This window comes from Embiotoca jacksoni, unplaced genomic scaffold, assembly GCF_022577435.1.
Source record: "Embiotoca jacksoni isolate LCO1_2020_lvr unplaced genomic scaffold, fEmbJac1.0.p SCAF_8, whole genome shotgun sequence".
Taxonomy (NCBI): domain Eukaryota; kingdom Metazoa; phylum Chordata; class Actinopteri; family Embiotocidae; genus Embiotoca; species Embiotoca jacksoni.
The window spans coordinates 7061105-7089072 of NW_027185436.1; the positions used below are offsets into that span (position 1 = coordinate 7061105).

General features: G+C 42.1%; 2 protein-coding genes across 6 annotated transcripts; one reads left to right on the forward strand and one right to left on the reverse strand.

The window, feature by feature from the left end:
* Positions 1–222: 222 nt before the first annotated feature.
* LOC138216008 (secretory carrier-associated membrane protein 1-like) lies at positions 223–9463 on the forward strand. 2 transcript variants are annotated; one of them, XM_069178567.1, is made up of 9 exons: positions 224–451; positions 1434–1514; positions 1721–1831; positions 3470–3581; positions 4295–4423; positions 4725–4884; positions 5087–5188; positions 5294–5411; positions 6831–9463. In XM_069178567.1, the coding sequence occupies exons 1-9, from the start codon at positions 395–397 to the stop codon at positions 6990–6992; spliced, it is 1032 nt and encodes a 343-aa protein (XP_069034668.1). In that variant the 5' UTR covers positions 224–394; the 3' UTR covers positions 6993–9463. The 2 variants fall into 2 exon arrangements, with proteins under 2 accessions (XP_069034669.1, XP_069034668.1); XM_069178568.1 differs by lacking the exon at positions 1434–1514 and having other exon boundaries at positions 223–451.
* A 529-nt stretch (positions 9464–9992) lies between these two features.
* LOC138191946 (LHFPL tetraspan subfamily member 2a protein-like) lies at positions 9993–22456 on the reverse strand. 4 transcript variants are annotated; one of them, XM_069139050.1, is made up of 4 exons: positions 22260–22456; positions 14021–14233; positions 13493–13854; positions 9993–11793 (listed from the first exon to the last, which is right to left on the reverse strand). In XM_069139050.1, exons 3-4 carry the CDS (start codon positions 13818–13820, stop codon positions 11537–11539), a joined length of 585 nt encoding a protein of 194 aa, XP_068995151.1. In that variant the 5' UTR covers positions 13821–13854; positions 14021–14233; positions 22260–22456; the 3' UTR covers positions 9993–11536. The 4 variants fall into 4 exon arrangements, with proteins under 4 accessions (XP_068995151.1, XP_068995150.1, XP_068995149.1 ...); XM_069139049.1 differs by having other exon boundaries at positions 13493–13912; XM_069139048.1 differs by having other exon boundaries at positions 13493–14230.
* Positions 22457–27968: the final 5512 nt, after the last annotated feature.

The window sequence follows — 27968 nt, forward strand, 5'->3', positions numbered from 1 at the left end:
GAATGAGCGAAAGCAGCGTGTCCATGTGTGTCCAACGTAAAGATCAGTGTTCAAAGAGAGCAGAGGTCTCTCATCCTAGTGCCCTGCAGCAGCATGTTCAGATGTACTGTACCTGTCGTACCTGACGTCATACCTGTCCAGACGTCATACCTGTCCAGACGTCACGCCGTCCCCGGTGCCGAAACACCAGTCGCCAGTAGAGGGCGCCGCGTCATCACGCATCCTCTCCTCCTCCTGCCATCTTTTGTGTGCTACTGGCCAACCTGCCGAGCGGGAGGTCTCCATCAGCAGGAGGCGGAGAAGACTGCTGGCAGCCGAGAGAAGCAGAGGACTGAACCTTCCCGGGGGGGAGAGCTCCTACACACAGGAAACTGTTCTTTAGAAAGGCTGCGCGATGTCCGATTTCGACAGCAACCCGTTCGCAGACCCGGATTTCAGCAACCCCTTCCAGGTAGCCCACTGCGAGGCCACTCGTTACGGTAGCATCCCTGCTAGCTGTGTTAGCTCATAGCTCGGCAGCTTTAGGAATACGGCTGATGGCGTCGATCACATTATTCACGTCATCGATCACATTTAATGCGCCTCTTACTTTTGGTGAAGGAAGCTCAGGGGCCGCATCGCGAGGTTTATAGCCACAAAGACACGTGATGTCGACGTGAGCTGGCTGGGTTAGCGCTGGCCGCAGCTCACCGTCAGTAAACATCAGCTGCTCGTTTTGGTCCAACAAGCCTCCCGGCTGCTTCTTCGGTTTGGTCCACCGTGGGCCTTCATTAGTCACCAACTAATGTCGCTGGTCTGCAGGTTCGGAAGATTTAAAGGGTCTTGTCCGAGTGGCACACGTGTAGCGTTCATTTAATACACAACACGATTAAACGTGGCAAACATTTCCGAAACTTACCGACACAGAGGAGCGTTTCAGGTAGATGAAATTGTGTTTGTGTGGTTTTTTTAAAAATTTTATTATTATAGGTCAAATAATGACAACAAGCTATTCAAAACCCTGCAGACCGCTTGAAAGGTGATTTAAAAGCTGAGGCCCCGCCCCTTTACCTGGAGGTGTGCTTATTGTGGGTGGGGCTTATGCACACCTTTGGCTCCTTATGGCACGTGCTTGGGCTCCCGTAGACTGTCCAGTCATGCAAAGCGTGTTATTTGTGGCCCTTTCCCCCAATTCTCTCTGCTCCTAGTCCCAGTTCGTAGACTTCACATATAAAGTAGTCATGTCAAAAAAGTCGCATGTAAATCTTGTTCTTTGCCCCCACCCAGTGCAGGTGTGAGCACATTGATTATACCTGTCAGCACATGGGAATCAATAGACCCACTGAATGTGTGTGTTAACTGTAGGTCAACAGTAAAATATAAGGTTTTTATTATGCGGTTGTAGTTTTCACCCCCCTCCCCTGAATTCTTGTATGGACCTCTCTGCCCTGTAGGATCCTTCGGTGACCCAGGTGACACAGTCTGCCCCTCCTGGTGGTCTGGAGGAGTATAACCCTTTCACAGACGCCAGAACGGTCAGCTTAACTAGCATCTCTTATCGATGGCTATTGTGCATGCATGTGTTTGTGTGCTTTGGGGTCAGTGACCTCATTTTATCCACTCTCAGTCACAGAGGATTTCACTGACAAAATATGAATGTGGCCTAATTACAGTTTTGATTCAGAGTCTGTCCTCTCCGTTGCACAAATATGAACATAGAAAAATCTGTGCTGGTTTACAGGCGGCTCCTGGGAATGCCCCCAAATCTGCTCCTGCACCTTCCCAGAACACGCAGCCGGCCATCATGAAGCCCACAGAAGAGCCGCCAGCTTACTCACAGCAGCAGACTCAGGTAACACACAGAAACATGCTCACGTACACTGAATCACATCTACTCGTCCTTCTACTTGTATTTGTCTAGTTTAGGTTCACTACATATGTTCTTAAGATTTGAAGTTCAGACTGTAAGTATCTGGACAGTCTGTTCGGCCTTTGTGCATCAGCATATTCAGTTTTAAATCAAATAATAGATACAACTTACAAGTCACAGCTTTCATTCGAGAAGGTTTAATTCAATATAGATGTAGACCTCGTAACACAGTGCCCAAGTTGCCAGCGTTGCCAGAGCAAGAAATGGGACACTTGGCTGCTTTCTTGGGCAGCTGCTTGTCATTTCAATGTTTATGTGAGGTTGTCCATCGATATGTGGAGTGAAGAGGAGACCATGACAAACATCGGAGTGAGGCTCAAAAACAAGCAGAATCTATGAGAAAGATATCAAACGTAGTTGGTTTTGCCAAAACCAGCAGCTGGTTTGGGTCTGGTCTTTTCTGGAAGAAAAATAGAAATGGAAAGCCTGATGGACCAAGGAGCGCAAACCTTGTAAATGAGCAGAAAATAATTTGCATGGTGAAGAAAAACCCCTCTGTGTTTGAACAGCAAGTTGAGAATGCTTTCCGGGGGTGTAGGCGTTCAAGATGTGAACGTCTGCCAAGACTCAAAAACCGAAAGGCCGGAATGCAGTTGGCAAAAACAGAAAAAGAAGTTGGGTCTTGAAAGTTTCATCAGTTTTGTGGATTGATGAAACAAAGTTCATCAAAATGATGAAAAGAGGAAAGTGTGATGGACACACTGACATTTATCAATGATTTTATTGATGACAGAAAAAAACAATAAATGTTACACAAGAGCGTTCTCTCTGCTCAGACTCAGACAAAACTCCTCTCATCATTCAGCGGGATGACGATCCTAAACTTACAGCCAAAGCAACCCAAAAGCGTTTTAGGGTGAAGAGGTGGACTGTCACCTGATCTTAATCAGAGTGAGACGTAGTCCATGAGTTGAACTCCAGAGCATCACCAGGCGAGACACAGATATAAAGTATCTGCTGATGGTTTGACATCACTTCAGGAAGTGATTTAAATAATAAATATGATGGATTTGTTTCACTTAAAATCCGTCTTATTACTGTTGAAACCCTAAACTTTGTGTTAAAATGGATACAAATTAAATGTGCTGAAGTGCAAAAAAAACGTGTTAACTGTCCAAATACTTGTGGTCTGGACTGTAGATTCACAACATCATCACACAATAGAGACTCTTTGTTTGCTTCTGGTTTACGTTTCCTCTTGTCCTTCATATATTCACCTGTTCTCTGATGGCCCAACAGCGGCGTAATGAGGTACTGTCTTTAATCTGATGTTTCTTCAACCCCTTCATGTCACCGTCTTGAATAGTGTGGATCCATTTAAAGCTCTTTTCCCACCTGTAGCTGTCAACCTACAGTATGCACCACCGTAGAGATAGTTCAGTAATAACTGATAAAGACAAGTGATGGCTGCTCCAATTGTAACCCCCTTTTTTTTTTCCCTCTCCTCAAACTAACACACCCATGCTTATCTGAGTGGAAAAATACCACCATTACTCACCTTATTGTATATAATAATACCTGTCAGGTGAATTTTAAGAGCACTTTCTTTGTCTGCCTCAGGACCAAGCGCGTGCTCAGGCTGAGCTGTTGAGAAGGCAGGAGGAGCTGGAGAAGAAAGCAGCAGAGCTCGATCGTCGGGAGAGAGAGTTACAGTCCCACGGAGCCGCCGGAGGTCAGTGGTCCAGCGCTTAGCCACTTTCGCCGCTCACATACTTCATTAACCTCAGAGTCTGAACGGCCGTTTGCAATCAAAGCCCAATTCTTGACAGGAAATTTGACGTGTTACTATGGTGACAGCATAATGTGGCTTAACATTTTACTTGTGAAGAACATTTTAAACCTCTGTGCATAAATAACACCCTTGAAACAAAAGCTGTTCCAGTTTAAAATTGTCATTTAGCCAAGTACGGATCAGATGACCAAAAGTGGATTCTTTGGTAGATGACTTGTGTGAACAGTGAAGACTTCAGTCAAGGTTTAAAGCTGCTGCTCTGTGCTGGGATTTAGATTATCGGACGGTATCCAGAAACTGAATGGAAGAGGTATGCAAGCATCAGTTTTAAAACAAAAGTAGAGTCAGTTCTTAATTAGTCATCACAATATTGATGCCATTTTCAAAGCTGTAAAGACCGTTTGCACTAAAAAAAAAAAAAAATTAAAATGCACTTATGCCTTATTCACAAATTTGTGATTTTAGGGTATATATAGTAATCGCATTGTTTGGGATTGAGCCCAAAAAGCTAAACCACAGGATATTAACCTTTTTTTGATAGGTAGCGTAATGCACTTTATTCACTTGCTTGATATTAGTATAATACATTAGATGTGAAATGGGTCAAAACTCTGATACTAATCATCCGAACCCTGTTTCCTCTGTCCATTCAGGCCGTAAGAACAACTGGCCTCCGCTGCCGGAGAAGTTCCCTGTTGGTCCATGTTTCTACCACGATATCGCAGTGGACATTCCTGTAGAGTTTCAGAAGACCGTCAAAATTATGTACAACCTTTGGATGTGTAAGTGGATCACGTGGCACCAAACAAAGGCAGCACTGCCTCCTGTACCAGTGAATATTATCACGGTCACGCTCCCCAGTAATATGGGCTTACGATATGAACTCATACAGCTTATTGTATCTCAAGTGAAGCATGAAAACATATCTCACTTCCGAATTACCTATATTTGTTATCCAACATACTTGTCCTTTCATTTATCAAAAGGACATCAGAGATTTGATTTATTTTGTTGAGCATTAATTTAGGTTGACTGTGTTCTTGTCCTTGAGTAACATTGGGGTTTGTTGTTTTTGTCTGTCAGTCCATGCAGGCACACTCTTTGTGAACATGTTCGGCTGCCTGGCCTGGTTCTGTGTGGACACGTCTCGCGGTGTAGATTTTGGGCTGGCCATGCTCTGGTTTCTGCTGTTTACCCCCTGTTCTTTCGTCTGCTGGTACAGACCGCTTTACGGGGCTTTCAGGTAAGCAGAAACGTGGGAAATGAAAACGCCTTTTGTCTAGCAGTAGAAAGAAGCAGAAACTCGTAACTTTCAATGTGCTGTTTTTTCTCAGGGTTTTGAAGCTCATTCGTTATCATGCCATGTTCTGAACCTGCACTTATTAATTCTAAAGAATATTTTCCTCTCTGGAAAAATGAATGACAGTTATTTTTCCTCACTACAGGAGCGACAGCTCATTCCGCTTCTTCGTCTTCTTCTTCGTCTACATCTGTCAGTTCGGAGTTCACGTTCTTCAAACCATTGGCATCACTGACTGGGGAATATGGTGAGTATTTTGTGCTTTTTACTTATTCTGTCCCTCTGTGAGTGTGTGGCACTGAGGCTCAATCACGTTGTTGTTGTTGTTGTTGTTGTTTTGTGTTTTGACCAGCGGTTGGATCGCAGCTCTTACTGGTCTGAACACCAGCATCCCAGTGGGCATCATCATGTTGCTGATCGCAGCTCTGTTCACCGCACTGTCCGTGGGCTCGCTCATCATGTTTAAAAAGGTAAGAAAGTCAGCGCTTGTTTCTAAGTTTGATATACTCAATGACACGCTGTAATTGGTTGAATATTGGAGAGTGGACAGATGTATTAAGGGCAAGGTGTTAGGAATAAGCAGGGCAACACGTGAGATGGATCAGTGAACGACGCAATGCATTGCTAAAGGCCTTGAGGTAGGTTTGAACAAATTGACAGACCGAAAGACAGCAGGGAGGAGAGAAATCAAATAAGATGCAGATTTGTACCTACTAAAATCCAGATTGCGTGTGCAGCCAGTTTAAAGTCTGCTGTGACAGTAATACATTTAAAGTCAGTCCAGCCAGAAGGAACCAAATCCCATGTGATACAACAACATGCAATACACTATAATGCATAATTATGCATGTTTTCACTGTAAGATTGTACAAGAGAAGGATGGTGTTAACACTTTAATATCATGTTTGGTAGTAAATTAGGAAGTCAGGTCCTGCCCTTTGTCATTTTTAAAAATAAAGAAAATTGATAAACATTGACTATTACATACAATATGTTTGAGAAATAAATAAACTTCATTATCCTACACACAGTTTTAATTGTAATATGCAGCCACTTAACACAAAAATGACAAACAGTGAAATGGACGACAATGACTGCACGTTAACAAGGTGACTTTCATGCTGTATCATGACGTTTTTCAAAACAAAATTAAATGACTTTGACGTTCAGGATGAGCTACACTGCTGCACATGAATGCTGCCTGTGACTTCACTGAAACTGACTCAGTCTGCTACTCAAAGCAATTCGGTTTTCTCTTTGATTTGGGGTCAGAGACGCTTGATGTGTGTGACGACTGACAGGTAAAGAGGGAAGCAATTCTACAGAGAGGAAAAATTATGGAGAAAAGATGAGAGAGAAAGAGGCTGAGCTCAAAAGATGACGCAAAGGCGATTCACCGATGATTAAAAAAAGAAAGTTCTCCAAAACGCTGCAGTCTGCTTATTTAGATCTGTAATTCCTTCAAACATGTAGTCATTCATTTAACAGCAGTAGTCTAACACATGGGTTAGAATCAGTGTAACACCAGCAGCCTCTCTAAGACACTGGGAAGTGAACAGGATGACACATCAAAGGAAATCCAAAGGGTTTTGCATACAGCTGATTTGCCAAATTTGAGCTCTGGTGCTGACTCACATCTTGCCGGTTCAAAACAAATAGTTTTGGTCTGCGTTGTTCATATGTGCACCTGAAAGTTTTCCTGTTATCTCTCTTGTGCAAAGGAGAAAACTGCTTTTCTCCTAAACACTGTGCTTTTTATATTTAACAACTTAAACAGAACTTTAAACATCGTTACTCTGTTTTAACAACCCACATAAAATCCTAATTCAAGCCAAGACGTCCCAAAAATGTCAAGGTCATGACTAACTTCTCTTCTCCACTCTTTCCAGGTGCACGCACTGTACCGTACCACCGGTGCCAGTTTTGAGAAGGCTCAGCAAGAGTTTGCCACCGGCGTCATGTCCAACAAGACGGTTCAGACAGCGGCTGCCAACGCTGCAGCTAATGCTGCAACCAACGCTGCTCGCGGGGCCTTCAAAGCTCAACCATAAACTGAGACACATACGTGGTACACATGCTCACACATAAAAGCATACACACACACTGACAAGACGGAGATACACAACTCTGGCCCTCTCCGATCAAAGACACGTGGCCAGAGTTATGCATCTTTACTTCAAATAATATTTAAAGTCTCCTACATGCTCCCTCTCTGCTTTTCAGTCAGGTGACTGTCTGCTCACGTCCCTCAAAACATCCACTGAGTGACTCAAGGTGCAAGTGTGGGATTTCATCTCGCGCACTCCCACGCTCCTTCGCTTTCCTCGTTCCTCTGTCCCCGCGAGGTGATCCCAGGTCAGGCAGAGGTCGCAGTTCTAGCATACCTTATTTTTGTCATGGTGACGGCCTCCAAATAGCTTCCTGCGTGATCGATCCGGTGTCGAGTCGTGATAAGTGATAATCTGATCGTGGTGGTTTTCTTGGCCACATACTGCAGGTACAGTGGATGTTGGAATGGCTGGGCCACTGCGAACATGTGCTTCACTTGAAGAAAATTAAGGCTCTGATTTAATTAATTTTTTTGATAGTCCTGTGCTTGGTCATTGAGCTCTGAAAGGTAAATTGTACCTCGTCCTATATCTCAGCTTTTATTGAGACGAAGACCGTTCTCATATGAATAGGAATACATTCTTATTTAAGGACCGGCCCCAGGCGACAACCTGTAAGTTCTTCCTGCTCGGTGTGCTACTTCTGATTGGGCTGGTTCACCATCTCTAGATTCGACAGCATGATAGCGAACATGCATGTTTAGCACACTGAAGGTCGCAGTTTCTTTGGCAAAGTCATTCAGTCAACTGCCTTTTTTTTTTTCAGGCTGCAGGGGGCAGCTGGTTTTGAGGGAAAGTCTGCTGTCAACTGATTTTCCCTCTCATGTCCCAGTGGCTGTTTGACCAATGATGAAGGTTAAACTCAACTTTCATGGCCTGGTGCACTAAAGAAGGGGGGGGAGTAAGAACTATCATCATTTTCCTTTCTGTATGTATGACATAACACACTACTACAGTATGTGGCTCTCCCTCAGTTGCTTCTGTAGCTCTTCCATACTCGGTTAACACCTAACGCTGCTATGAATGTGAGAGCGCCTCGCCTCGTGGAATCCTGCCATCGTGTTTCCTATCGTAAAGAGATGCGTCGGGAGAAGTGAGAAGAACTGACCTACCTTTTCACACAGAAGATGATCTGAACAGTGATAAAGCGGCGATTTCTCGCGAGATTAACCTGGATACATAAGATAGTAAAAACACTGATACTGTGTATATGTTCATCACATAGACTAACAGTCCGTTTGCATTCATTGTTCTCCGTCAGTTGTGGATTTCTGGCATCAAACTTTTTATAGTTAAAAGGATCATGAGAATTTGGACTTGATGCACATTCAGTTATATCACTATGATACATTAATTTATATACAGTTATACCAGTGATATTCAGCACCAAGTTGTACAGACTACTATCACTAAAAGTGAAGTATGGATGTGGGTTACATTTTCTCGTTGTGCTTTAGCACCTCTCATAGTGGTGGTGATTGTCCGAAGATGTGCATAATAGATGACTGATGATGGGTACTGCTGTTATTACAAATGTCTAGACTGAACAGTCGAGTCGATGAAATCCTCCTGCGAGCGTTACGGAGCTGAGGGTCGATGATTTGTCGCGACATAACAAGCCTGCATCTCGGCAGTATTCTTTTTGTTCGGAGATCTTTTCTTCATTGCACATTTCTCGTTTTACGTTAGTGCAAAAGACAGAAATGTTTTTATTTATGTTATAATTTAAATTTGTATTTCTTGTTTGATTTTACATTTGTTTTGTTTGTGTGGTTTTGTTTTAACACGATCATGGCGTCAGCTAGATTTGAAAGAAAGAGTGTTCAGTGACTTTGCAACTTGAGCCTGCAAGAAGCTCGCTTGTTGTCTGTGGATGTGTATGAACGGTATGAAAGGAAAAAAAAAAAATCTCCCTGAAGTGTTATTCTATGTCCTGAAAAGCTGTGAGAAATCTACCAAATGTCCATATAGATTTGTTTTCAAATCTTGGTTTGTGATGTGTTCCCTTTCCATGTTTTATTTTGAAGGTATTACACAACCTGTCTTTGCTGCATACATGATTCCCATGTATCTATAGTTTTTAAAAAGTTGCTATATGAAGCCATGCCACAGTGGGTCATTTCTTGATGTATTTGGCCAGCTGGTCTGCAGTACAGAACAAATGTGTTTTGAAGTTTGCTGACACACAGCTGTGTTTTTGACCTGTGACCCTGTTCTTTCACTGAATCAGAGAAGAAACTCATCCAAAAAAAGGGACACTTGTATATTTTGTAAAGTTGAAAATTTGATCCCCATTATCAATCACATGTAAAAAGAAAAAAAAATAATGCACTCTTGTCTGGCCTTTGTCGCATGTGAAATAGTTTGAGTTTTGTATATTTATGGTATTAACATGAAATAAAATTTGAAAGAAATATTTTGTGGATTTACTGACAGACAGTAATTTTACAATTACTCTAGTTTTATCTCTCTTTTTGTGTAAATTATTCTCAAATTAATTATAGAAATGAGGCAACGAATCAAGCCCTTTTAAATCACACCAGAAATTTGCAGAGGCTTTGTAAGCCAGAGCTTGTAGTCTTTTTGGTTTGTTTAAAATGTCAACTCATGTCACAGTTTGCAAGGGGTCATGCTCAAACGCTCTCATTTAATTTTTTTACTTAAGAGGTTTTGAGAAGTAAACGTACCTGTATTTAATTTTTTTTTAAAAAGAAAACATTTGAAAGTAAAAAACACTTTTTAACATTTGCAGAAAAAATATGTTTTTCTTTCTAATCTTGTTAATCATCTAAAATGTATGTTAAAACACAGTTTTAACAGCCTAAACTAGTGTTGTGTGTTCCACCTTCTTCCTCTAGGTGTCAGTGTTTCCACAGGAAGTTTGGAAGATTTAACACATTTCTCTCACACACACACACACACACACACACACACACACACACACATACACACACTTCTACGAAAGAAGGCCTGGTTTATTACAGTACAGACTATCCGTCTTCACACATATCAACCTCTCATACATATAGCATCATACAATGCACCACAGATGCTGGCACTCTTTTGTTAATGTAACAAAAATAGCAGACAGTCAGGATATTAATTTAAGCATAGACAGACTAGAAATGCTTTTTGATGCAAATCCATGACATGATTTCACCTTCAATCTCTTAGTCTACTCACTCACAGCAAACAACACTATAGCGGAATTATTGCACGTCTCATCTACAATGAGTAAAAGCACAGCATCACATGAATCGTAACATTTACAGTGACGTACGGAGCACGGATGAAAGGTAGAAGGAAAACACAAATGTATAAAATATGCAGAGATGGGAAATGAATAAAAGGACCAAGTGCAAAACACATATCCGGTGTTTGTAGGAATGGGAATACTACAAAAGTAACAAACCAAGAAGGAGGCAAAACACACCGAGGTGGCAACAGTAATGATCCACTGGAAGTTTCTGCATTCATCTCACAAAGGCTCAATAGAAAATTGCTTGACTTTCTACCCACATTTTGTTTTTAAGTCCTGGACTTTGTTGTAAAGCCAGATCTTGTTCTCTGCTTGTCTTTGGGAGTTTCATGATAAACTGTGGTGCAGCCTGCGTTATCTCACTGTGAGCAAACATCCCCTCATGAAAGTCCACACGGTGAAACATCTGGTGAGTCTCTGTGTTTTTTCTGCACACACGGCGTCACTTACTAAAGCTGCGATGGACCCACAAACAATCTGCTTCACAGGAGGAACTCCCTTTGAAGTGAGCAGTCCCTTAAGTGGCACATCTGAAGTAAGCGAAAGAGTCTTACGGTCCTGCTGTGCCACACATTCAGAGCATTTACAAACCTTAACACTTAATGTCTTTCTCTCACACACACACACCCAACATATGTAAGCTGTTGTGTGTTTTAGTGGACAAATCTGCTGGTGGTCCGTAGTTTTGTTGAGGTTGGCAGGCGAAACGTGTGAATGAACATAATGACGTTTCAGACCTGCACACTCTAACTGGCAGTGTTTAACCTGTACATGATTAACACTAACACTATCCACTACCAGTCTCTGTAACTAATCTCCTGCTACTCTAGTACAGTGGTTTGTTTAAAGCAAAAATTAGTACAAAAATAGAGTATCTTGTTATAAAAAAATAAAAAAAAATTAAAACATACGTACATACATGTACGGTTAAAGTTCCTTTGTCTGCTGCTGTACCAGAGGGGGTTTTTTTTGGCAGTTTGAACTGAATTTGTAGAAGAAGAAGCATTTTTTTTTTTTTGTCTTGGTATCATCAGATAGGCTTGTGCAGGATTCACGAGTTAACATCATGCCTAACGATTTAAGCTAGCCGTTACCAAGGCTTCTATCATCTCTACAATCAGCTGATTTTATCCCGGCTATCATGAGGAAGAGAAATGTCTACCCTCCCTCTGCTGAGATGTACAGGTGTCTACATCAGAGGGGGATTTCTTGCAGTTTTCCTGAAGGCTCAGAGCAGGCAGATCAGACTTTTCCCCTCCTCGATCTCCTCCTGAACCTTGTCGCTGGACGTAGCGATCTCAGCCTGCGCAGACAAAACGGCGCACAGGAAGGTTGCCAGCGTTCCTCCTATCGCCGCGTAGAACGCCCAGCCGAGCGAGCACAGAGACGGCCTGAAGGGCGAGGCCTCAGGGCCGCAGTAGCCCATCACCTTTTCTGAACCCCAACCGGCGGGGTACAGCATGAGGCCCACCATCAGCAACAGGCCTGGAGGGAGAGCAGACGACGAGAAGAAGGGTTCAAGTCACGTAAATATCAGGGCTGAAAGCACGAATAAATCACAGCGCAAGTGGGAACATGACTCAGCTCGGCTAAAGATAACAACTACTTTTCAGCCGACACGTATTTGATTTGTAATGGCTAAAAGGACCCCATTCAACCCCCCCGTGCCCCTGTCCCACCTCCCACCACACACACACACACACAAACACGCACACTGTGATGTCATCTAGTGACCAACAACCTATTGAACAGACCTGTCCAGCCAAACACACCTGTGGGAACCCATTGTTGGGATATTCACACAGTGAAGTGCGATGCAGCTACACTACCTCATGTTGCCAACTGGTAAAGTCAAGATGTTGCAACGTGTAAACTCAACAGCAACAATCAAATACCCCCGAGGCCATGGCAGGATTATAAATCGTGCAGTAACATGCTTGCATAGTCTTGTTCGCAAAGCAGAGTGTCACAGATGCCATATTGTTGGCATTTTTATTTCGTCCATTTTTATAGAGCATCATTAGCTTCTTATCTTCTAGGTTCTCTCCTGCTATTGCTGAGCTCAGTCACGGGAACAAACAGTTCAGAGAGCAGAGGTCTTCACCGGGGGGGGGGGGGGGGGGGTCCGCGACCCCTAGGGGGTCCGCAGAGGTACTGCAGGGGGTCCGTGAAATTTTTGGTTGATTAGACAATTTATTTATTTTGTTTTCCACATTTTTTTTTACACAAATTTAAATGTCTTTAAATACACATTAACATGAATCCAACATATTGTAGTGAATAGATAAATGGAGGCAGCAGATGTTATCTTTCAGTCAGAAATGCGCACATTCAGCGACACACAGGAGCTCTCTCAAGCTGGACACCGGTTCACTCACAGAGTGAGACTAGCCTGGACATGTCCCTCCAAGCCTCCTGCACTCCTCCAGTTTAATATAAAACACAATTTTATACAATATATATAGTAGGGGGTCCCTGCTCCATCTCTCTATCAGTTTGGGGGTCCTCGGCCTGAAAACATTGAAGACCCCTGGTTTAGAGCACGTAAGCTTTCTTTCCTTCCTCTCTTCGCTGCTGGGAACGAGTGAAGAAGAAGCAGGGCATGGGCATGTACTTACTGTGTTTGGAGTGTTTTTTTTAAAAAAAAAAGGCAAAATCATCATATGTAATGTGTGTAAAATATACTGTATTTACATATTTCATGATCACTATATTTTTTTTTTGGCTCAAAGTTCAGTGTTTTCTGAAGTAGATCGACTCATTTGAGGAGTCAATGTCGATCTTCATCGTGTTTGTCTGTGTTCTGTTCACGTAAAAAAAAATTGTTTAGTTTGGTCAGATTTTGTCAAAAATAAAACAATAAAATCTTGGACTTATTTCAATCATCATACATATTAGAAAATAAGACTTAAAGAGCTAAAAAAAAAAAAAAAAAAACGTAATAGTGCACTTTTTGAAATAAAGTTATACGAGTAAATTGTATACAGTACTATGTTTGGGGACCTTTGCTACACATCATCTGACTCTCTTTCTTTTGTTTCCTGTATTAAATGTACATGACTAAATAAAGGAAAATGCTGCAAAGAATTCTAAAATAAATATTGCAAATTGGAGGTACACTGACCTCCACAGGACTCGTTTTCCTGTGTCAAACATGTATGAAACAGTCATGCAGATGTCTCACCTGCGATCGCCTGCAGTAGCCCACAGATGTTGAATATGCTCTTCTTCAGAATGCTCTGAAAACACAGGCTGAAGATGGATATACAGGCCACACAGCCGAGCACTAATGTCCCCGCTGCCAGAAACAACATGGCAGCCTGCCAGAAGCCACTGGCCACTTCTCCGAACGTCCCGGCATAGGGCCCGCAGCTCACCCCGACCCCCCGGCTCCCGACACGAAGGCAGCGGCTGTAGAGGCCGAGAGACGGCCGGTACTCCCCGGAGTCCACTCCTGCCCCGCTCACGTTGGAGTCCGATCGAGGGAATCCCAGCAGCCAATCAGGGCTCATGAAGGCGATGAGCTCGGCAAAGGCAACTACAATACTGAGTAGGGTCCAGAGCATGGAGCGGCATGTTACAATAACATGACACATGGCAGAAGCTGTGAGAAGGTCACAACCAATGACAAAAAAAAAAAAAAAAAATTAAATAGCCCTTTAAAGTTCTAGATGACAGAGAGCTGCTGTGGAGTTTGAATTACTTTTCTTACAAAGAGAAAGTTTGTGTCGGTCCCCTGTTCAGATCCAGATGGGCTGCTGATCTTATCCTTTCAGAGCAGATGTTGTCCCTCCTCTCACCTCTATTTCATCTTTGCTTTCCCCTCTTCCTCTTTATAGCAAGGTCTGGCTGAGGTCATCCCAAACAGTTACAGCACTCTGAAGCAGCTTCCTTTAGCCATGGTGCTGCCCGAACAGCAAACCTACTGGAACAGAGACACACACATTTGTATACATTTGTAAAAAAAAAGATCAGTAAATAGTTTCCAATTCAGAATGAATCATCAAGCTCCCTTTTTGGCCCACAGGATGTCCAATTTGTACTTTTGTCATCACACAGACCCGTCCTCACCAAAGACCTTCCCACGGAGAGCTACTTCAGATTCACTATTTGCCAGCTGTTAGTGTACTATGAGCAACACTTCCAGATGTCTGTTGGAACAGTCACAATGACTCACACTAGTTTTTACTGTCGTAATTTCACTCAGGATTAATAGAACTTTGTGTGCTTGATTTTATCTGCAAAATGACACAAGCCTCGTGTGTGTGTTTTGCCAGCAGGCAGCTGTTAATGCAGGTCAGTGTAGAGCTCTGTTGCGGCATGCCACATTTGACAGTAACACAGAATAACATGCCTGATCCTCCTCACTGCTGTGGCAAGCATACACAGCGCATCTGCATAATCAGGGCAGTTCACTGTTGAAATTCCTATTTTAATAAACGCAATAAAAAAAAAGAGAGTGGTTATTGGGTTTTTAAAGCATTTTTTAAAGCTAATTTCTTTGTACAAATAACTCGTAAGCTATAACAGATGAATTTCAATTGTGTGTGTGTGTGTGTGTGTGTGTGTGTGTGTGTGTGTGAGAGAGAGAGAGAGAGAGAGCGAGAGAGAGTCAGTCAGTGTTCAAGTGTATATAGGTCCCAATCAAAGTGATTGTGATACTGTTGCTATGTTATGATTTAGTTGCTGTGACCACACTGGCCTCGACGCAGCCGTGGTCTCACGGGAGCGAGGAGGTTTCTTAGAAGTCCTCTGATGTCATGATCCAGCGTTATGATACACACTCACAAATATGTGGGCTCTGGTTTAAGCACTGCCTGCCTGTCTTTTCTGTGCTGGTGGGTCTCACTGGTGGAGTCAGGAGAAGGTTAGGAGATTATTTTGTTTTTCTTTGCTCCAACAAATCAACAGAAAGTGACACATTCATCACAATGACATCATTTTTAGTCAACACTGATGTTTCCATAGCTTTTGATCAGTTAAAATCTGTAAAAGCTCAGGTTGAATGATTGTTTCTCCAACTTTGACATTCATGAACTCAAGATCAAACCTACGGAGACTTGAAAGGCTAAACAAATCAAAGATGTGAGCAGATGTTTATCATCCAGGTTAAATTCATTTATTTATTTAATGTTTATGTGTAGCCTATAAAAACAAGTATGTAGCATAAACCAATGCCTCACACCACAGCATTTATAGCCTTTAAATGTAATTCTCCATTTCTTTCAACAAAATTTCTTTCACCTCCTTTATACTGAGGCAAAAATCTCAAAGAAAATCTGGGAAAATAAAACCAACATGTTTTTGCATGGCTTGACACCACTGGAAGTGAAAAAGGAGGCTTCTTCACTCTGTACCAGTTATGAACTATAAATCAATAAATCAGCCTTTAGTAGAGTCATAACGTTCACATAAAAGGGAAGGGGCGACTTGTCTAACTGATACAAGTGGACTGTTCCGTCATGCTCTCGCTCTAATTCTTTCTGAAAGTGTGACTTTGTTGGTGATGAGAAGTTGAGCACAAAAACATTCATTAAGAGCTACAAGTCACTCCGATGGCCCGAGGGGAATAATTGTGCCTTCTACATAACACCCCACCAGCCTTGAGTTAAGATGGTAAATCATTCCACCACATCTGCAGGGAATGAACTGACGCTGTATATTGTCTGATATGATCCGAGTCATTTCAAGGCAAAACACTTCAGATATTTCCCAGACCACAAAATAAAGTGAATTATCTCTCGCAGCTATAAATGCTGACTGATTCATCTGAAGTTGGGGTCAACTGGAAACCACCAGAACTAGGTCACAGCAACGAAGGCACAGGCATGGCGACATCTGAGGAGCAGGTAGGAGATTTAAAACACTTAAGATGCGGGTGTGATTGAGTCCGGCAGGATTCAGTCGTGTGTACAGCAGTGTTTTGAGATAATGATTTTTTTCGGTGTGCAGGGTTGTTTGTGTGCAGGTTTGATGTCTATCTGCAACATTCCCTGTGAAGTTCATTTTATTCTTTCTGCTCAGCTTGAGTAGAATTTCAGGGGCACGTCTCCACTTAAAATTTCCTTTATTTATTTTCATTCTACAATTTTGTCTCCTAATTAGAGATTACACGAAACCTCCGCCAAAATACACTGTCCACATATAATTACCCAGAAAGATAAACAGGGAGGGAGGGTGCATTTCAATTACAACCGAGCTGAGTCGAGTTATAGCAACAGGATAAAGGAGCCGCAACGATGTCACCATTTATTATCAGCCAAAAAGGAAATGGCAGAAATAAACAGGAAGCAAACAGGAAGCATCCGTGTCTGAGTGGAGGCCTCTGAGACCCTGTCAATGCATTGTGAGGATAATCTTCCTTTAATCTTAACTGTTGCCCCTCACACGAGTTTCTGCAGAAAGGAATTAAAGGAATGCCTGAAGAAGCATTTGTGATTCGACTTCTACTGACTTGCGGCTGTAAGAAAAAGACACAGTACAATATAACCAGGTATTTGAAGTGTGTTTATGTGGTCGAGGACAGTTTGGGGAGTGCCCTGTTCTATTACAGTCCTTGAGTTTATTCCTGGCCTCCTCACACGCCACGTCTCTCCTTATTGTTATCACAGTTTCCATTCTGCAGCATTTACAATGGTTTCACACAACAGCACTCACTTAGCCCGACTGACCACACAGGCAGCGTTTTAACTCTATTTATAGCAACTATTACAGTACAGAAATGTAGCTTTTTAAATGGGTGTCTATCCTTAATGAATATATAATGAATATACAGCATGTAGTACATATTGTATGCATGTTTTTGCTTTCAACCACCCAGGCTTATGGGGCAGACTGTTAAGACTACAATGGCCACAAATTAGCAGCTCTGCCTCTTTAAACAGCAGAGATGGAGCCTAAGCATACTTTGTCGATGCGGCGACCAGGCACCTTGTGTGATTGCCCTCAGCTCTTACAGGAATCCATCATAGTGTCACTAAAAACTGCGATCAGAGGGAAATAAAAAGGTCATGTGACTTTTTCTGCTGGGTTTAAGAGCAGAGTAATTTGAGGAAATTTGGAGTCGGCTTTTATCCGCTTTTTTGTAAATGATATTGATATTTAAGGTGAGAATTTACAGCTGCTAACAGAAAATATTGCAGATTCCAGGAGCTACAATAATCCACATCACATCAACACCTGGTAAATCAATCTGCTTTCCCATGTGTTTGTGGTTGCAAGCATATCCATACTAAACACTGTGTGTTTGGGTGTGTGCGTGCGTGCTGCCGTGTCTTTCAATGGGCAGAAAGGTCACTACATCCTGAAGCTGATGAATACTTTCCGCTTGTTTGCCGCTTGTTGAACAGACTTCTGGGAAAAGTGCTTGAACAGCACTTCCTCAGCAAGGTCAAGTTTTTCTGTGTTTTTATGCGAGTGCTGAGGGAGGAGTATTTTACACTTCATGGCACATGAGACTCTGAATTATGACTTATTCATAACCCAGCGATCAAGGCGCTGAAGGTGAGAGGTCTCTGCCTCCCAGTTGCTTTGGATAGATATGTATCGTCGAACTGTCAGATCTTTGTTACTGCAGCTCTCAGTGTGCCTGTGGAGTCACTGTCTTAGATATTTATCATCACCAACACTGATAGATCATGGAGTCTCGGGCTTCTTTCATGCATCCTCAACAGTGCTGAGTTTGACTGATGTTACCGTAGATACGTTGCAAGATGAAAGCTGGTCAACAGTAATGTGGCTCTACATCTGATCTGGAGCCGCTTTATCCCACACTGTTGGCCTGTCCTGACACAAACCAAGCCTGCCACACAGGATTATATGCATGCACTGAGGGCCAAAAGCCAATTTACACACAGTTTTCCAATCCTTCATTCAGCAGGCCAACATGAACAGTCTCCTAGCTGCTACGAGACAAACTTTCTCTCGTGGAATTTACAAAAAAATACTGTCTGCACTCCAACAGCTAGCCATGTGGACTGCAGCTTTGGCATGAAACCCATTGGGGAGCAGCTTGTATGCCCAATAAAAATTTCTGCTAATGAACCGAAACATCAGCTTGAGTCAAAGCAGCAGTTACGAGGCATATGTGGGTCAGTCAGTCAGGCCGTTAGTTAGGGGCGGCCGCTGAGGAGTAAGTCTGGAGTAATTGGTCTGAGATATCAGCAACAGTGCTGGTAGCATGCCAAGGTGCTGAGGTAATGAGTGCTGGTCACTGCAGTCTAATCTGAAGGGTGAAAGTGAATGAGGACTGAAGGTGGGTGGTGGAGAGATCTAAAGCGCAGCTGACCCAGATTGCTCTATAAAGAGGAGATTGAACAGAGTAACAAACAAAGTTAAAGTTTGCAAGAGATAATTACTTTCATGTACATCAATCAAACATGTTTTTGTTTATCTTGTAATGAGCCTGTTTGGGAAAGAATATTCCAACCCACACAGATCAGACCACCCTCCTCCTGTTGATCTGGTCTGAGAGGATCCCATTAGCTAATTTCTTAATCGTTAACTAATAAATCCTGAACTAGAAACCTCAAACCAGGGCAACATGTTCCCTAAGCTGCTGCTCCGGTCTGGTCTGGTCATGCATCTGGACCAGCCAGGAGGAAGGCCCTCAGACCAAAACCACATAAAAGGCTGTTTCTTCAGGGCTACACAGCTACTCAAACAAGATGTGGACAGTGGGTGAATCATGAGCCACCAATGAGGGTCAAATTTCCTTCAGGAAATTTTATTTTTTTAAATCCAAGGGATATGAAACTAGTATGTCACCAGTCAGAGTGGGGCAGGACCAAACGCATCCCTCATTCATAAAAGAATGCAAGCAGCTGAGCGTGAGGTGAGGTGAGGTGAGGGAGAGTGAAGCAGTTCAGCTTGAATAATGAAAAGACACCACCCAAACATTGGTATAGTACTGCACCCTCAAATCTAAATGTCCTGATCAATTTTCCGTCATTTCTTATAGAAAGGCTTCCTTCTCTGCATTTCAACAAGACTCTGTTCACACCCACATCAGCCAGAACAGACACACTCATGCTGACTGGTAAACTCTCATCAATTCTCTTTTTTTCTTATCAACTCAACACGACAACAGCACGCTGTCTTTGCCTCCAGCAGTCTGAAAAGTAGATTTAGGAACACGTGAAACCCAAAGCGAGTCTACCATCAGATGTGGAGCAACAATAAAGCCCTTCAAACAAAGAAAAAAGAGATGAAAGAACTTGCACACAGCACTAATGATTTCTACATTATTGCTCCCTGTGATTGCCACACCTAAACCTATAGCTTCAGGGTGGCAAACATCCACCTGCTTCCACATAGTGCTTCATATCAAATACAAGGACAAAGGAGAGATAGTCAGTCATATGAAACACCAAAGAGAGTAAGCACAAAGATGAATTAGGTTTCTTTGGTTTACATGAAACTTTCTCAATTGCCCCAGATCTTAGGAAACAAGAGCTGCTCTCTTCAAGAACTCTGTCTTGCTAACCATAACCATGTGAGCCGCTGTTTTTGTTGCCCTCCATAAACAGCGATTGAAAGAGCTGCAAGGGGAGAAAATGTTTCCCATGGATCGGCATTCACCACAACTTGTGTGTCATAAACTTCAGCCAGTGAGTGATGGCCGCCATCAAATGCATGTTTAGTACTCCAGAGCTAGTTAGATTTATTTTACAGACCCCGATTAAAACACTCTAAAACAACCTGAGCTGTGAGAAGCCGTTCAACACGGTTCTCCCAGGCTGCACACGTAGAGTGAAGAAATGCTAGCACTTCTAACTTTCATATACAACCAGAGGGCCCGAGGTTTCAATGACATTGAGAGGGCCAAAAAAATCTAAACAACGAGTCAACAGTGAGATGCCATCCAACAGCTCGCCAAAACAATAGAGCCCACTTGAGTGACGCACAAACACAAAAACAGATACACACACACAAACTGTGAAAGGTGCCCGCCTGTGCTCACTCAACCAGAGTGTAACCGCATCAAAACGCATGACTTCCCCAGAGAGGAGTATCAGCTAGGCTTGCTTCTATGTGTTTATGTGTTTCTGTGTTTCTGTGTGGGTGTGTGGGTGCACCAAAAAAAAAAAATAAATAAACTGAATAAAATCAGCCCTCCTCGTCTGGTGAGATTCAACTCAACAAAGGCTGCACAAAGACGCGCCAACACTCACTCACCCCCTCACTCACTCTTTAGCTCTCAAAGACATGCCACCGTTGGCCTGGAATGCACTCCTTCATTCTCACAGACAGGTCGCTGTGGCCCCTAACCTATTCAATCTGTGCAACACCCCGGCCCCTCGCTCCCCGTGCTGACTCTGCTTTGGCCCCACAGTTTTCTGACGCACAAAGCCCCTCAGTGACCCTCACATTTCACTTGCACAAAGACAGGCATGACACAGCCTCACTCTCCTCCTTCTTCACTGCTGCTCTTCAGTTTGTTGCTGAAAAGATGATGGATTCACACAAAAACGTTTTTCTACACTGTCCCGTTTACAGGGAAATAGCTTATGAGTGGTTTTGCATGTTAACTTCATAAGGAGTTGTTTAGACTCTACATGACTTCATATATTGGGTTTAGATGGATTTAAATGTTGACCTCCTGCAGAAACTTGCTTGTAAACTGTAAAATGTGAACAGGAACGAAATCATCTCACTGCTGTCCCCAATCTGATGTGACAGTCGGTTGCCAATGATCACCTAATTAACAAGGTACACTGGCACTAAATCACAAAAAAAAAAACACTTACACTATTGTCTTCAAGGGGCAAGTCACCGATTTAGCATTAGATCAGTTTACTAGCTGACTTCACAGGATAAAACTTCGACTCTCTTCCCAGACTCACCTCTCTCAAACTCACAGGATGAAATCAATCACAGAAGAGGCTGTTGTCAGGAGCAGCCAGTGTCGCTGCTGTCTGGTATAAATCTCAACAGATCAACTTAACACATGGCCACCAGATAGTTTGTGTATTCACCAAGAAGCATGTTTTTACACTAAGGAAATAAAACTCCCCTCACTTTCGCCATCACACTGCTCCATCCAATGACAGGTAGCATATTTGCGCTTGTCAAAACTCATCCTGGGAGAAGGAGGCAGGTTAGGGCCATCACGATAAAGTAAACCCCAGCATAACTATCTCATAAAACAATCCCTGGAATTTCAGACACACGTATAAATGGGCATTAGAGATGGTTTTAAGGGAAGATTAGAAGTACTTTCTGGTAGTGAGCGGTGATTCACTCCTCTCATAATTTTTCCTGAAGTTTGTCCTCGAACTCAGCTTGAATAAACACTGCAGATGTCCCTGGTTTTGTTTAGTTTATAATGTAGTACCACTTCCCCTCTCGGCACAGTGTGCATCAAGCAGAGCTCCATGGGTGGCTCTCGCAGAGATGGACCTCCTCCCATGCACTTCAAGGACATTGGGGGTTTGTGGTGGAGGGAGAAGGGGAGCGTGTGGGGCTGCTGGGTGGACATGTGTGAAGGACGGATGAAGAAGTAAAAAACATTAAAAGAAAAAAAAGAAGAAATGTGGTAATTGGTGGGGGTGATTTCTGCAGTGATGACCAACTGCTACCAAATGAACACAGAGCGGTGCAGAGCAGCTGCAACTGCAGATAGCTCCCTTGAGATTTCAATAAACACTGCTCCTACAAAAAAAAAAAACTACCAACAGCCAAAATATTCCGCTGGCATTATCTCCATGAATGAAGACTCAATGAAGCATGCAAACGTAACAGCTGCCAATAAACACTGCTGGGCAATTAAAAGTTTGAAGGGTTTGACAGTGAGCGGAGCATGAGGCTCAGCAGGATTTCTTGCATTGTGTGTGTGTGTGTGTGTGTGTGTGTGTGTGTGCAGCTGTAAATCAATCCAAGAACAACTGTTTCATTAATGACACTCGGCAGCAAGAAAAATACGTTTCCTTATGGGATTGTCTTGTACTTACGTGTCGCCAAAGTGTGGAGACTTTGCAGGCGCAACAGAAGTTTTGAAACGCTGCTGTCTTTCCCGGGGGCACCCCAGCTTTCCAAACCGCTTCATTCACTGAGTCCTCCTTTCTTCAGGACGTTATTCTCTTCCTTTCTCCTTTCCACAAAGCCATCCCACCACCATCTGACGTCGTCCTTTCTCCTCTAAGGCTCCCCTCTCTTTCTCTCTCTCTCTCTCTCTCCCTCCCTCTCTCCTCCCTCCTCCCTCTCCCTTCTCCCATCCCCCACCTCGTTTGTCAGAGAAAAGAAAGAAAAGTTGCAGAGAAGATGAGGAAGATGATGACTGCACTTCCTGGATTCTCTTCCCGTAAACTCCTGTAATGAACGCGCGAGTTAGTCACGCTTTCTTTTCAGACTTTTCTTGTGTAATGCAGTTCAGACTTTATCGCGCTTTCTTTTGTGCAGCATTAATGGGTAACCAGTTCAACAAATGTTCTCATACCTCTTGGCTATAAGTAGTCATACAGACATGGAAATATAAATTAGGATAAAAAGGTAATTTAATCTACAATTACGTCAGTGGAATTTGGATTATCATCCCCAAAAGGTTTTTTATTTATCCATCAAACTACTGGGTTTAACAAAAAAATAGCCTGTTAATCATTGTGCCTAATTATTTTATTATTTTATACTGTGCTATCTTGTTCCATTAGCTGGTTCACAACAGGTTTTTATATTTGGTAAAACTGTATTTGACACTTTGGAAATCTTAGACAGACAGACAGACAGACAGATATATATATATAGATATATATATCTGTCTGTCTGTCTGTCTGATAGATAGATAGATAGATAGATAGATAGATAGATAGATAGATAGATAGATAGATAGATAGATAGATAGATAGATAGATAGATAGATAGATTGGTTGATTTGGTCTGAGCTATGCTGAAAAGAAAACCATTGACACTGCTGTGACATTTTAATGGCCAGCATTCAGATAGCTCACAGATTTGCGACAGATTTACAAATTAGCTTGTGAGGATTTGTGACTTTATCCTTAAAGAAACAGTCATGGGAAAAAATGCAACCAAAATGTTGAACGATAAAGTATCTGAGATTTGACTGCTTTAGGAAACTAGAGAGAAACAGAACCACCTTCCTTGTTTTTGTCTAAGAGGGCTCCAGAAAAGATTTGAAATGAGAAGCGTCCCTCTGCATGCTGTGTCTACTCCTGCAGTTTGAGCTCGAGACATAAACTGCACTTTTTATCTTGTGGTTTGTGGAACTGTGACAACTCAGGGAAGACGGTCACACTGGGACCATATGAACATTTTTAGGGAGGGCAAATACACGGCGGTGGTGGGGGGACAGGGAATGACACGGTGGCCCCCCACAGCATGTTTTAAAGGACTGTGTGGCTTGTAAGCAATGTTAAATGGTGACAGTGATAAACAGCTTCAGGAAGTCCATATGGATTCATGCAGGCTTTGCACTATTTTGTTTAGTGTCACTCGAGCCTCAACCTGGCAAATATGAGAGGGATCATTTCCAGACAGGTTTGGAAAAACAAGTTCATGCTTTCATTTTATGGGGATGGAAACAATAATCCAACTGTTCAAACTAATCAGGGAGAAACAGCACTTAAATTGGCCCATACTGTATGTTGTATTTGCTGTCGTATTGATGATTTAATGTCTATAACGCCTTCTGAAAATCCCTGTTCACTTTGTGTATTCCTATTTAGCCGGGCCTTGATTTAAGTTCAAGCGTGGCTGATAAGCTTGCGACACCCGGAATGATCTATGAAGACTCATTATCATTTTACTTGCTCGGTTCTTTGTTTTAGTCTTCTATGGGATACTTTAGTAGAGGCATCACAAGTCTTGTCTTTACCAGGACTTTCTCGTGTTCAGCTTCTTGTCTTCTGTCTCTGTTTAGATCTTTTAACAGTGACAATACATCCAAATCCAATAAATATCACTCAGCACATGCAAGCTGTGATGTTGAGAAACATGCTGTACAGTGAGTTAAAGCAGCTTGCGTGCTTCTTGGCGCCATATATTTCTTCACTCTTAGAATGTCTATGATGAATTTTCAGCAATAATGAAAATGCCATCAGTTCAGGCAAGTTGTTTTATGATTATTTGGACATGTTCCTTCCTCTGACATGATATGTGGATGTAAAAAAAACAAAAACATAAATACTTTTCCTGCAGTAGGCTAATTAACTGTTGTTGAAGCTCATTTAGTGCAGTTTTTCGTTTTTAAAGTGTTGGTGTGGCAGCTTTTTGTGTTTCACATGTGTGATTAAGATAATTTTTTTGGGTCTGACTTTCTATATTTTGTAGTGTTTGTGACTCCCCCACACGGGTATTTACTACATTCCTGCTGCATACTGCTTCTAGTGTTTTGTACAAGCCATACACAAAATCCTAAACAACAAACGCCCAGCAACTCCTCTTCCCAGCCAGTTAACACCAGCATTAATTTCCTCTCTGGGATGCTGCTGTGGGAGTTTTATAAATCCATCCCTTCACGCTTCACTCCTGACATTCTTCATAGCCTCAAACCGACTATGCAGTTTGTCTCCTCGCTCACACGGTGCCTTAGTTCTGCGCTGCAGCCCAGCCACTGTCATTTGGTTGGCTCTGCCTGCAGGACTTCCTCTTTCCACACCAGCGTTGTCTCTGTGTGTCATCCTGGTGAGAACTCTGTGGGAGGCAGAGAGGTCTGTAAATAGAGAAGTGTGGTCGAGACAGGGCTCTGGTCTCAGAGGCAAGAAGTTCTTAGCTGCAGGGTAACTCTATGGGAAATGCAGACAGGGCTTGAGAGACTCTGGGAGAGATAGTTGGGTTTCATGGTTAGTGGCTGTGGGGAGGAAGCTATGATGATGCCATTCTCGTTGCTTGTGTTAACGCATTGGCATGTGTGTGTGTGTGTGTGTGTGTGTGTGTGTGTGTGTGTGTGTGTGTGTGTGTGTGTGTGTGTGTGTGTGTGTGTGTGTGTGTGTGTGTGTGTGTGTGTGTGTGTGAAAATAAGGGCTGGTATTTGTCTTAACTGCGTTAGGGCTTTTTAATACATAGTTACATTGTTTCTAAATCTATCAGTAAATAAATCATGCCAGAATATTAAAACTAAGATTTAAGTGTGGTGTTTAAATTTCCAATAAGAATGTGCCTTTGTGTCGATACCGGCTACAGTCAGCAAACATATTTATTTTGCACCCTTTTTTAATGAATTGAAGTAAAAGATTTAAGACTTCTTCTGTGCACACAAAATATTTATTTCTCTCTAAATTTGTTTCCAAATTTGTTAAAACTTCTGTCAGTGAGCATTTCACCTTTGGCAAGGTTATCCATCCGCCTGACAGATGTGGCACATCAAGATGGTGATCAAACAGCAGGATTATTTCACAGGTGTTTCTTGGACTGGTAACAACAGGAATAATAACAATCAATGCATTAGACTATATATTAACGACCTGATATGTTTGGCCAGTTACTCTTGTCATTGCACTTCAGAGGAGATGTGGTAACATGGTGTATCTCCCTCTTCAAACATTTTATCTCTGTACTGAACTGTGTGGTTTCAAGAGATGATGAGAAATATTTTTTTTCATCGTATTTCAGACCCACAGATACATGAAGAAGTTAAGAGGGAACACCATGTTAAGGTTGTTTCTGTCATTGTTTCTTCACCAGGCGAAGCTTTACCCTGATAACAACAATGAGATCTTGAATATTAAGAAACAAAACAGATACATTTTCTTCCAGTTTGTCATTCAGCCAGACCTTGAAGAAAGACTTCAGTTGATTAGGGGTTAACAATACGTCAGTGGAGGTTGGTCAATATAAACATGCAGCTGGCAACAATGTGGTCACAGACCGACCTGGCATCTAGGAAAAAAGGAGAATACATCACGTCCAATTTTGTTTTGGGGGATTTTCCAGCTGTACACTGTTTAATGTTGGAGATGAGGTCAGAAATAAACTGTGACATCGAGGTGACACACGACTTTGGATCACTAAAACACAGAAAAGTACACAACAGATGAGTTAAGCTTGTAAGAGAGAAAATGCTGTCATGTCTCTGCTGTTGCCTGCACATTTTCACCATGAAGGATAATTAAGTTGTCTTTCATTTAATCTAAAAAAAAAAAAAAAAAAAGATATTCAATCTGTGTCTGACTCATAAGTGAGCAGACACATACATAAACTAGATCATCTTTATTTGGTAATTTTGAAGAGGACTTTTAAAATATTTTTTTACTCTTTGCTAACCTTAATCATACAAACCTTCTTCTCTGCTGCCAATCTCAACAAATTAATCAACCCGCAGACACGAGGAATGAACTAAAAATCTCCTGACACATTCCCATGAAACCACATTAAGTATCCAAACCTAACTAGCATCAACAGTGGTTCACTGCTGTTTGCTTTGCCAAAATAAATACAAGGTCTTGGATGCAGGTGACTTCATGAATTGTACTTGGACAGCACATCATGGTTGCTAGCAAACAAAGGAGAAACAACAGACATCAACTAATGCAGTTTTATATTTGAAGAGGTTTTTCATAATCCTGCAGCTGTTTGTTTTAATGTGATATAAGGGAAGGAATAATGACATTGTTTTATGATACAGGATCTGTTGTTCACTGTTTCTTAATATTCATAAAATATATACAAAACCAGGATAATATTTGATGACATACTTTATTCTTCTGTACTTAAATTTCATGTACATTCAAGTACTGACAGGCCGTAGCTGTTCGGTTTTCTGCCAAGTCATTCTATGAGACTTCACGGTGAGATTAGAAGGAGCAGTTAAAAAATAAGTTACTGTAAATTCTCTATAGACTTCACATTTACAGTGTCTTCTCACTGAGTAGTGATAAAAAAGAAGAAGGTAATGAGAAGCTGTGCAGCTGCTTTATTACAGTGAACTACAAATAGGTTGGTTCAAACCAGCCCTCTTTTTAGTTTTAGTGTCACAGAATTTATGGTCACCTGTTGTGAAGCAACACAGAATCAGTCTGTCTGTTCAGCACGAAGCCGAGGCACTGAAAAGTTCTCAAATTTAAGTTTACATAAATACATTTAGGAGGGGAAAAAACTAAAGGACACTAAATAGACAAGCTGTTAACAAATTTTTAATTTACTTTGTGCACCAACGCACGAGTTTAGCATCTAAGGGAGAGTGCCAAGATTACGAGTAACTGCAAATCCAAGAAGCTGCCTGTCCAGGCCTTTATGCTCTCCTTTTGTCTTTTAGTGCCTGAACCTTTGCATAAAACTCAACATATTAAAGTTTCATTCTCTGCATTGAGCCACTGCACTAACACCCCAAACCTGATATCACTGAAGCATTCTGGAGGCCGATTAGATCTTCCTCCTTTAGGCTAATTGATGATAGAGGTGGAGGGCACTGACACCTCAGTCCAAAATGTCCCATAGGAATTTCAAAATATCATTCACATTTTTAAAATATTGAGTGATCTCTTTTTATTGGTTTGTTACTCAGGTGTCAGGGTTCTTTTCTGCATGTAGGACGTAAGGGCCACTGCTGACACTAAAGAAAGTGTACTATCTTGCCCCCTTGTGTCTCAAAGAAGTATTACATTGTATTATTATGATCACCTTATTTTTGTTCTGTACATTTTTACGTTTTAAACCTATAGGAATAGCTGACCAGCTGCTATTTCTTATATCTGTGCAACATAAGC